This window comes from Buceros rhinoceros, unplaced genomic scaffold (assembly GCF_000710305.1).
Source record: "Buceros rhinoceros silvestris isolate BGI_N320 unplaced genomic scaffold, ASM71030v1 scaffold1171, whole genome shotgun sequence".
NCBI lineage: Eukaryota > Metazoa > Chordata > Aves > Bucerotiformes > Bucerotidae > Buceros > Buceros rhinoceros.
Window position 1 is genome coordinate 131,059 of NW_010392376.1, and position 12,336 is coordinate 143,394.

Sequence of the window (12,336 nt, forward strand, 5' to 3'; positions counted from 1 at the left end):
CTTTCCCTAATATGTTGATTGATTGTAAAATGTCAAGACACTATTGTTATCTTCACATAGAAGGAAGTGCTGGAACATTACCGTGTTTGGCTGAAAACAGGTTAGACAGCCTCAGATGATTGAGTGGCTGGAGCACCTCCCCTATCAGGACAGGCTGAAAGAGTTGGAGTTGCTCAGCCTGGAGAACAGAAGGCTCCAGGGAGACCTTATAGCAGTCTTCCAGTAACTAAAGCAGGGCAACAAGAAAGCTGGAGAGGAACCGTTTACAAGGGTATCTGGTGACAGGACAAGGGGTAACAGCTTTAAACTCAAAGAGGGTAGATTTAGACTAGGTGTAAGGAAGAAATTCTTCGCTATGAGGGTGGTGAGGCACTGGAACAGGTTGCCCAGAGAAGCTGTGGATGCTCCCTCCCTGAAAGTGTTCAAGGCCGGGTTGGACGGGGCTTTGAGCAACCTGGTCTAGTGGAAAGTGTCCCTGCCCATATGGCATGACCGTTGGAACTTGGTGATCTTCAACGTCCCTTCCAGCCTGAACCATTCTGCGATTCTATGATAAATCCTGGAACTTTTAAGAAGTCATATAGAGAATGCCATTAGACAGGGAGTTCATGCCTCCTTTCTATCACCAGTATGACTAGAGCAGAGAGGATATGCTTGCTGGGATGACTGACTTTCAAAAATTAGAAGAAGCCTCCAAAAATCAGGATGGGATAGTAACAGCAAATGAACAAATACAGCATTTAGAAACCTTTTCTTCTATTGCAGTTGCATGTTTACTAAATACTATTGTACTGGATAGGGTTGCTCAGGTTCTGAGATGAGCAGTGGTGGTCCCAACTGTACCAAAAGCTACTACCAACAAGAACTGTTTACAAAAATCTTGAAAATAGAACGGCTGAATCCTCAAACATCTGTGTAGAAAACCAAGCGTCACACCCAAAATAAACTACATGCTGATCAGAATCCAAGACATCAGGCAAACTGTTGAGGACAATTCTTGAAATTCGTAATAAATCCCTGCAGTTGTAGATATGTTTTCCCAAACTGTTACAGCTTCCAAAAACCTTTTGAAGGTGTGAATGCCTTAGAAAAAATGTTCATGCTGCTCCTGTGCAAATAACTCTTCGAATGCATAGCCGCCTCACTGTTAAAAGCTCAGAGAATCTGAGTATCACAGGAACTGCGTAGGATGTAGTCAACGACTGTTTTCTAAACGCAGGTTGTACCGTATTGCCATAGCACATCAAGTGTTCCGAGAAGCGTGGCTGTGAATCCTGAGTTACCCTCAAAGATGTGCTGTAAGTCCATGTGCGCACATATATATATATATCTGTACAGTTTCACTGCTCTGACATTGCAGCCTGAATTTTTTATATGGGATACGTGATAACAGACATATAAATACAACAATGTATTTTTTTCGTTTTAATACGGGTAAAAACACATATTGAAGATGAGCATAAGCAACCACCTAGTTAACACTGAGTTCTAAATTAATTGGATGAGACACAAAATTTCACCATTTCCCCCCAGTTTTCCTCCCACCTCTGTGCATGAAGTCTCACGCAGGTTTGTTTTCTTACCAATTAAATTTTCAGTGTAGTATTTGTTTACTAATCTTTCTACATTTTAATATTTCTACATTAACTCCAGCATCAGTTCAGGCTAAATTATTTCTACTTTGAAACAGTTTTTCTTTTGCCGAGTTGCCTACTTGCTCAAAGCTTTGAGAAGACAATCTTTTCTTGACATCATCCATACACGTTTGCTTACAAAAGTCTTTTCTAGTAAGTTTTACTAGCTAGTGAGTGGACAGATGTACAGAAACTCCTCTCTCTCTGTAGCACTAAAATCACTGTACTGTTTTATTCCCGGCTTCCTACAGTTGCTGTCCTGCTATAGAGCAGCAACTCTTTTTCACAAAATCTCCCAGTGCAACTCGCACAGTCTGACTGCAGTATGTTGTCCTTTGCTAAACACTGTAAATATGGCTCAGAGCACTTTAGGGAGCTTCCATGAGACATCCCACAGTTATCAGTAACTGACAGGTGTCATGCTAAAGGAATAGCAACATTGCATTTGTTTTCTAATGTGTTTAATATGTTTTAGAAATATATCTGTTTGACAGCTGGTGACAAGTATAGACTTCACTTCAATCCCTCTGTGTTTTTAAAGAAAACTATTTCAGCTGGCAGCAAGGTTCAGTCAAAAATAAAGATTATTTTCTTGATTTTTAAAAAATTGGTTCTGTTCCCTTAAAATTTTAAGCTCCTTTAGGAAAATCAAGGTCTAATTTAACACTGTGATCTGAAAAATCAAAAAAGTTGAGCTATGAAAGACGATACAGTGAAGCTTCTATGAATACCAAAGGCTTCGTTCTCAATCTATGCCTCTGCTAACTTTTCCTTCTAAAATTTCTGCCTTTGCAACTATAAATGCCTTCACTACCAGCAGAAAAACTGGAACCACTGTGATCCACAGTGCTACCAGGATTGCTAGCTCACGAATCACTAAATGACACCTTTTAAAAGGTGTATGTTCATGGGATGCAAGAATCGTCAAAGCAGAATCCCATCTACATCTGCAATCCCAGTGTTGCTCATGAGAGATACCAGCAATACTCTCATGACCGTAAAAGCAGCAGACTATTTAAAGGACACAGTGGAAAAGGTAGGCACGTAATTAGGACAATACCACTGTATAAAGGTTTAACATAGGGCTTGTCAGGAGCAGAAAACAGCGGCACTTAAAGATGATGTGATAAATTAAGAGCAATAGATGTTGGATTAATTCAAAGAACACGTGAAAATGCACAAAGGTGAAGTAGATTCTGAGTGTGCATTTCTTGACCTAAAGGTAGAAGAAAGAACTCCTTGGCTAAAGCCAGCAATAAGCACAAAATAAATAGGTATTTGCGCTGACACCAATCTATGTATCCACAGTTCTAGCACAAAATATTAGCTAATATTCATTTTTTTAAATAAAGTTTCACTTTACTATGTAATTAGTGTAATGTAGTAGGAGCTGTGTCTTAACAAGAGTGCTGGTGCTTTGTACACCACTGACTGGCATGTTAATAAAAAATGGACTTCTATTGAGTTCCATCTGCCTAATAGAGGAAAACGTTACTCTTAATTAGGAAAATCTTCATAAAGAAATATAAATGCAGTTACTAATGGGCTGCAGGGAATAAGTCTAGGACACTCAGGAACAACTGGTGTTTTACCAGGAAATGGAAGAGCGAAGATAAACCCCAAAACAGTTGTTAGCCGTCCGTGATTGACCACAAACAGCAATAGATGTTGAGGTTTTAAGTGTTTTATAATGAAAAATCTATTTATTTCATTAAGGTTTCATGCTTTAGCCCCTTGTTTTTTCTGGTAATAAAGCAGTCTTAGCTACCAATGTAACTATTTAAACTCTCCATGAATGAAGATGGACAAGCCCATTAGCATTTTTTGAAGGAATTACTTTATAAAAAGAAAGAAGTGCCAAGCAATGGTTCAAGAAAGATCCATCATCAAGCACTTGAAAAATGCTCCCTACATAAAACAGTATTTTGGGGTCTGCTGTGATGCTCAAAGATAGCTGAGAACTTTTCGCTGACTTTATTGGTTCAGGACCAGACACTGCATCATTATGATAAAGATTGTATCAAAACGTAAACGACAATTCATTTTTGTCCTTAAAAATGTTTCAACAGGCATTATACATTTTCTCTGTCAGTCTGAATCAATTTTTCTATCATTTTCTTCCAGTTCTGTAAAGGTGCTGATATTCCCTAATTCTGCTTCATCACATGAACATCTACTCATCTTCCAGAATTTTTCTTTTTTTAGAGACATGTTATTACAAAGCTCTGATGGGACATAGTTCCCAAGTCCCAAAATCTAACTCTCTGAGCCAGATTCAGTGCCAATGTTCACATCTCTCCCAACGAAAAACTGCTTTCTGCAAACATCACCTAACACCAGCTAAGATTTTATATTGTCTTTGAATGGCCTTGATAGGAAAACTAATACATATATGTGAGTGCAAAAGTAAAAATAGCGTTACTAAAATATTTAATTGAAGCCAACAACCAGAAATATGGCATGAAACACTGAGGAGTTCTCACAGAGAGTATCACCAGACAACAGAATTTGAGCCGCAGAAAACGTAATTTCATTTATTCATTTCAATTATATTTTTACCAGGCTACAGCCTCGTGTAGATTAGTCAGACACATCAAAAACCACCTATTAGCTGAGGTGAAGCTGTGATGACTGCAGTTGTCTAACAGTGTCAATCCGCACTTTAGATTACTATAATTTGTTAGATCTCAATGACAGAGATATAATATAGAACTCATATATTGCCAGAGTAATACTAATTAGTGAGCAGAACTAGGTACAATAGCAGGTTGAGACACCCCCAAACTTTGAATCTTGATGCGGAAGTCAGTGATCAGAATCATCCATCTTCCTGCCTCAAATGATAAAACAGCTTTCTCACAACCTAACACATAGCACCATCTGGCACGAACAGAGGAAACTAAGAACTTCCGGAAGAGAAGCACAAAAGCAATTAAATTTCTTCAGAATTGTCCAAGATATTAACAAAAATCCTTCAGAAACAGCCATCTGACTGCAACTGTGGCTCAGTGAACCTGCCTCCCGTAGACATGCTTGTATAGCCAATAATCTCAAAATGTTGTTGAGATGAACTGAATTCTTTTGGTATGGGATGGCTGTTATCAGAATTAAGACAGAGCGTATGGAAAGAATTGCCCTCCAAACTGGCTGGGTTTCGGAACGTTATCTCATGTCTCTTTATGGGAATTTTAAGAGCTCAGAATACATCTCCTCAGCAAAGCTCAGCAGACTCTTTTCAGTAGTTATTTGTTCAGAGTGGCCGCAAACACCAATTTAAGCTCTGTTTTGAGCAGTATCAGCACCTGCAGTACTGGCTGTTTGCTGGGGCTCAACGTCCTCCATGTGCAGTGGGACAGGAGCGGTCTGATCACACCACCAGCCCCAAGAGGGGATGTTGGAGCTGTGCCATGAGAGGCACTACTCGGACGTACAGGGCTGAGTGGTTAGTCTGAGATGTTTGTAGTATAAACACAAATGCAGTCTGGATGGTATTAGACTGTTCCACTGATATTAGCAGAGATTTGTTCTATCATTGCTTTTCGAAAGTGACTTTTAATGCAGACTGTTTTCAAAACGATTCTTGAAAGACACTTCTTCTATTCCTCATCACCTTCACCTAAGGCAACAACATCCAGTAACATTGATCTATTTGCTGCTAGTTTTCATTAATTTTACCCTCCCTAAGGGTGGTGCGGCTTCGGTGCCAGCTAATTAAAACCTATTTAGGGCTGTTCAGTGCACTTTATCAGACTAGAATTAGCTCTGCTGCTTTAATGAAGACTACGGTTTTTCTCTGTTTTTACCAATTAAATGTTGTTATATCGTATTACATTGTATTTCTAACGCATGGCAAAGATATAGATGGTTTTAGAACCACCTACCTGGGCTGAGGTACATACAAAAATGCTAAACTTAGTAATTACCTAATGTTTCTTTAAATCCTTTCACTTGACTCAATACGTATAATATACCAAAATATTAGTGAAGTACTGGAAGAAGCTTCCAGCTTTATGCTCTCTCCGGGGAACTACCAAGTAAAATGCATTAATGAAAAATTGTGAATGTCTGGTAATGAATATTATTTATGTGCAACAATTATTCAAAGTGGATGAGCATTTGCTGCCTTGAATTCAAATGCCTCACTAATGAAGACTCTCAGAAAGAACATATGTCCCCCAGATTCATAACGCCGCATGCAAGGTTAATTCTCCAGCGTGGATAGCCCATGTCAGAGGGTATTTCTTGTATGGCTGTAGAATTAAAAAATGCTTCATTGTGAAACAAACAAACTTGCTCATTGGATGTTATTTAGAGGCAATTCTTGTTTCTTCCATGAGCCAATAAGTAATGTGTCAATACCAAAGCTCTGGGTTTTGAACCTGCACTCAGTGAAGTCAGGGATGATGCGCCCACATTGGCGGTGCAGGACTAAAGCTTTTCTACAGTAGAGAAGTGACTGCAGCATGTACCTGTTAGCTGCTTCTCGTAACATTCTTTAAAACTTGATCAGCACTAGGATGAAACTACTGAAAAGTCCTACTAATTACCTAAAAAGATGGTACATCAAAGAGTCGAAATCGAAAGCCCATTAAAGGCTTGACAGACTCGAAAGCTGTTGCAATTTTACTATGCATTAGTAGCATACACTGTACCTCAGGACAGCACTTTAGGATTAAACTAAAACAGCCCCGTTACAGTCCACTCAGTACATTTTTAAATATTAGTTGAATTTAGTTTCCTTCCAAACTCTGCTGGGAACATGCTGAAACAGACTTTTGTTCAGTCTATTATTGTAAGCAAGAGTTGATGTTTCTCTGAGGAACTGAAGGAATATTTGGCTGAGGAACCCGAGTCTGTCTCAGCATCATAATAGTCTGGCACAATGTGCGAAACTATTTTCATCACCCACAAATCTCTTGTGCTCTCCTTTTACTGCTTCCACAAATGCCACATGTCTCTAACAGCCTCATGACCCTCCCTAGAAACAGCAGACGGGTCCTGTGAATTGAAGATGGTTCAACAAATGAAACAGTTTCCAAACTGAGGTCCCCTGATAAGTAGGGAAGTGCAGGATGTTTTCTGGTGATACAGAAGGTGTTGGCTGGTGACACGTCAATTGTTTCCCTTGTTTCTGTCTGACAAGAGCACTAAATGATGTCAAAAACAAGTATTTGCTGTGGAGAAGTAGGACTAAAAATAAAAGCTGCAGTGGTAGTTTGGTTTTCAGAGGGCTTTTTTGTTCCTTTGTTTTCTGGGGGGGTTTTGTTGTTGGTTTGGTTTTTTTCCTCCGTGTTAAAGGCAAGTACGTGCAAACGCAATGTGATGTGGGTCACAAGGCAGGCTCTTTACAGTTTGCCTCTAATTGCAATGTGAAACTTTTAGTTGTTGTAATGGATTAAGGAGAAAGAAATTGGGCCACTTTGACATTAGGCTGCTTAAGAACTTTGTTCATCAGCACCAGGAGAACAGAAGTTCAATCTGCCTTTGACATGAAAAGAAGCATTTGTATTGTGTTAATTGCATAATAGTAAAACCTTGAGATGGGCGAATTGTTGAAGAGGAATGGATTAGGCTGGAGATGGGATACTTCTGAATGATGAGGTTTTTTGGTAGAATATACTAAGGTCTGGTATCACAATAAGGATTTTGATAAAGTATTGTAAAGTCACTGCGACCTGACTGACTGTTAACATGGAAGATGCATAAATATAAACAAATTTATGTTTAGCCACGCAATAGTGTACCCATGATCATATTTATTTTGATTAATATGTAAACCAAATGACTTGGATTATTAGTGGACATTTTTTAAGATCTTGTGTATTTTCTCTATTAGCCTCTGTTCATCAGCTTGTTCAGTTAAACTAAAGAAGCCATAATAACCTTGACACCCTTATGACACACAGGAGCTCCCTCTGACTCTGGAATCAAAGAAGCAACACATGCACATGGTGAACAAGCTGAGGAGCAAGTCCTTCCCTATGTTGCAACAGCTTTTAAAAAAGAAAAACATCAACTCTAACCAAGTTTCAACATTGCACATTCTCAGGCATGGAAAATATAATTTCAGCATAATTCTGGTAAAAACCTAAATCCATTACAGTATCATTGATGATCCATTTTCACTAAGAAATAGAAATAATGCATAACCCTGAGATCTGTGTTTGAAGAAAAGCTGCAGTGAATCTCAACAGAGAAGAAAATATAAAATCCAGAGTTATCCCGAGGTTGTGCATTTGGAAATGTTGTTTGTGTAGGATTATGCTCTTCAAATAAAATGTCAATTTAATTAATAGTAAATTGAGCTGAAAAAAAACCACACAGCTTTGAAAACATTTCAGGAAGACATCCAATGTTTTTGGGACTCAAGCCAACAGAAACGGAAAGAACAGAAGGTAGCGTAGGTGGGGTAAATGGGGCCTAGCTGCTGCCTCATCAAGTGCTTATAACAGTCAAAATCATATAACAATCCATTAAAAACATATCTGAGGACTTTTTTAGTAGCTGGCATCTGGCATGGACTTCTCTCATGTATTTTTTGTCAAACATTATAATTGTTCACGTTTAGGACTTACCGGTCTTTTCCCGTCTCCTTCTTAAATACTGCATCGCAGTAACTCATGCGCTTTTCCGTTGTCACATAGATCTTGGCAGTTGGATAGTTGTCAACAGTTTTCTTCAGCATGTTGTACACAATGCCATTTCCATCCTTTCTCATGTTGCGAAAAGGTCCCCAGATCACGTAAACAGTGTTGTTGGTTTCTTTGAAAAAGTACTCAGGATTCTTGAGCAGGAGAGGCACGCTTGTGTGAGAGACCATTCTTACAGTTGTCCTCTTCCCAACATCCTCCTCGTAGCCCTTTGTGGGAGCATTGTTCATCCTCCATATGCAGGAGGACTTGTCTATCTCAGCTCCCACCTTCTGGCCAGCCATCTGTCCTGAATTTGAAACAATGGCACAGAGGTCACAGTCAAGCTGTAGAGGCTGGAAGAAAGAAAACAAAAGTACACGGCAAGTCTTTCTCTGTAAGGCATGAAGACTGGAAATTCATTTAAGAGAAAGACAGGCACAGTCCAACAAATTGATAGCAATGCTTCTCTTCAAAAAACCCCAACAATTCCCACGTGGTACTGCTGGTAGAAAACCCTACCACCACCAAGCTCTGAATGCAATCCTTTACAGTGAACTAGGCAGTTCCAATCTTTTTCTTTGTTTTCCACCTTGCAAAGTCAACTAGAAAAATAATCATTCCTTTTCTTTCTTCTAAATGCTACTCTTTCTGTTAGAAAACAATGAAAGAATGAAACAGCAGAAACAATATTTAGATCAATGCCGCCTTCTCTTTTAACAAGGTGTTGTCAGCAATAGGAAAAAAGTACAGGAAAAGTAACGCTGGAAATTTAACCATACTTTGAGTGTGTTTATGTGTCTGAATGAATAGTTCCCAAGTTTGTGGTAAAAGTCAAACACGGGATGTAACTCTAAAAAGCAAACTAGTACTACGAAAATCTTGTAGTTGGAAGGGAGATACAGACAGAGGAATACATTGTTCTCTCCAGAGAATGGTTATGACCCATGAAAAATGAGAGGCAGATGGACTGGTGACACGTGAATTAGGAACATAATCCTGGGCAAACTGAAGTCAAAGGCAATATTTCCTGACCACATTCTAGGGTACTATTTCTCCAGTATGAATTGAAAATAGTAACGGTCATCTGTCTAACTGAGATATAGGGACCCATTGTTTGTCAGAGTATAAATAGTAGATGTCTTTTGGTTCTTTTGTACCAACAAAGTAAAAGGAAACGCCTGTATTTAACTTGGATTGCATGAAAAGTTTGCTTAGAAATCTAAATCAAATGAAAACTAAAGCCATAAAAAACCCCTAAGGAAGACAATCAGGCCATGGATCACCTGCAATTGGTCACAGACTACATCTACAGCATGGTCACAGACTTGCTCCCAATTGGGAGCCAGTGACTTCAGTTTAATGTTTGTTAGGAATAATTCCCTTCGTGTTCTTTGGACATTTAGCCTGACAGGATGCTAGGTGCTTTTCTGGACAGAGTTGTGGTTATTTCCCTTCAAAATCACACCTCATTTAGCTGATGCGAATGAATATCCTGGCCACGTTTGGCCACTATAACCTTAGGACATGGTGGCTGACAAAACATCAAATTTCTTTGATAACAATGCATTATATAAAGACAAGAGATAAACATCTGAAGTGAGACAAATTATACCAGCTAAAATATCTCATCTTTTGGTTGACAAATACTGTACTGAACTAAGGTGCATCCTGCAAGACTTCTGCAATAAATCTCACATTGCAAAAGTTTGATTTCCCTGTTATGATTGGTTTGATTTCTCTACATGAGTGGTTCATGAAAACGTTTTTTCCTCATTTCATCAGGAGTTAAAGATGCCTGACTGCATGCAAAAGCATTTGCAATGTTTCCTTTACAGAACACCATGTATTTTTTTTACAGCTGTTGTTTAGAGAGCTGTCCTGCATAGCTCTCTGACAGCAGGGATGAAATCCCAGGAGAAACAGCTGAACACAACAGTCTTTCTGTTTACCGCTTAGTTACAGAAAACCTCTCTAAGATACATTATGAGGACATGGCAGGGTGACCTAAACAAATCCATAAGCATAACACACATCCTAATATGAAGTGAATTGTTAAAGTCCCAGTAGATTAATTTATAGCTAACAGGGTGAATTTTCAAACTAACAAATGCTAAATATGTAACTGCTAGATAGGAAAAGCCAATCTGGTCAAGAATCTGGTCCCATTTAAATCTGTCTCAGCCTCAGTGTAGTTTTTTCTTGGTGGAGTTTTTTTTTTTTTTCACAATATTCTTCCTTCTCCATTAAAATGGAGCTACTCTCTTAAATTCAGAATTGTTTGATTTTTTGACCTCAGTTAGAAATGCATTACACATTTTCTATTCACTGAGTGTAACTGTTCTGCTCGAATAAACTGAGTACACTCACTCCTGAAATTGTGTCCCCCGGTTTTCTAGCTCTTTTGTTGTGATTCATTTATCTTGTTCCAGTTTATAAAGCGCTTTCATAATATTGAATGTCTGCACTAGGTCAACATATAATCTGCTCTTCTTCAATAGACGCAGAGGCTTAACCCCTCTCAGCCCTATCTCAGAATAAATATTTTTTACATTGTAGAGAATTTTTACATGTCCTAATATGCATATTTCCCAACAGAGATCCCAGAGAGTGTTAGGAGTGTTCGTCTCCTAACAAATAACATTTGTGACAGACATTCCACTGATTCCAGAATCAACCACTGACTTCAGTATCTTTTTGCATCATATCTTCCTCGTCGGAGGAGAAAACACGACGACATTCATTTGTTGAACCCCCATATGGAGACAGGTCAGCAGCTTGCGGTGTTGGTATAAAAGTATCACAGACAAAAGGAGCAGTTTCAGTAATCCACATACAGCAGCTAATGTGAGATTCCCCTCTGTTATTACATCCTAGCTCATATATGGATGTCCCACCACTTTAAGACTCAAAAGCTGCTCAGATTCTCTGCCGGGTGGCTCCCCCAGAAGCTATTCAGGCACAGGGATTTGGGTGCCCAAGGGGTCAGAATTGGGAAGCACTTGGGTAGCTGAGGCTGCTGCTTCTGCTACTGAACTAGTATAGAGCTGACACCCCCCTATGACCCTTGAGGAGCTGGCGTGATGTACTGTTGTCCCTGCTCATGCCACACACTGGGGTCGTACATCCCTCACACCCTTTTCCCATATGCAGATTTTTGACTGCAAGGTTGACCACGATAGACCTAACCTGTATATAGAACTATCACTTTTCCATTTAAGTTGCTGTGTTGTTTGTATTAAGGATAAATAGAAGCAGAGAGACAATTCTTATGCACAGGAACCAGAACACAAAGAGACAAGAACTGGAGAATTAGAGAAAATGTGCCATCTTGCTATTCTGTTTTGCAACTAACAGTAACCGTTTACAGGTGTTCACATCACAAACACCAAGATAGTAATTAAACATTCAGTCATCCGCAGCCTTATCAGAGAAACCAAAAATGGGTCTGGCAGGCAGACCAGGCTGCCCTCTCCTCTACAGAGATGGTCCAACGGTAATGGGATTGGTACTCATGGGCAGAAACCTATCTGACACTGTTTGTGCTCTCTGGTTAGAGAACTTTAGGGGTGCAGCTGTACCTTTTCACATGATCTTCATTCACTTGCATTATAGATATATGAGCTTAAGGAAAAGACATAGAGAACCATTCACCTTTTCTCCTCTTTTTATGTATTTAGACACGTATTTCTCCTCCTCACACTGCAGGGGCTGAGCTGTTATTGCTTTCAGAAAATTATTCATTTTGTCACTGACCAGAAGGATGTGGAAGTCCTCAGCAGAGCAGCTGGGCATGATTCTGACAAATGGTCCCATCGTTTTCCTGAATGATACATTGTAACTGCTGAGGAACACTTATATTTTAATCAGTAAAGAAAATGAAATATCTGACCTTTCTATTCCCTGTGCAAGCTTACAGACAATAGAAAAGATAATTAAAACTGTGAATTAGAACTTGCAAAACAGTGCTATATCTCAAGCAAAGAAATAGCTGTGTAATAAAGGTCACTTATCAAACAGTTCTAGTTATTAAATCTTTGCATTTAGCACTGAAGTGGCTTCACAGAATCAAA

At 39.1% G+C, this 12,336-nt stretch overlaps 1 protein-coding gene across 1 annotated transcript in view; it reads right to left on the reverse strand.

Annotated features, from left to right (window-relative positions):
- Positions 1-12,336, reverse strand: part of ST6GALNAC3 (ST6 (alpha-N-acetyl-neuraminyl-2,3-beta-galactosyl-1,3)-N-acetylgalactosaminide alpha-2,6-sialyltransferase 3) — a 244,780-nt gene that overhangs the window by 62,206 nt on the left and 170,238 nt on the right. The window contains exon 6 of the mRNA XM_010144438.1: positions 8,210-8,619. Within this exon, the coding sequence (XP_010142740.1) occupies positions 8,210-8,619 (410 nt within the window). The remainder of the gene's footprint in view (positions 1-8,209; positions 8,620-12,336) is intronic.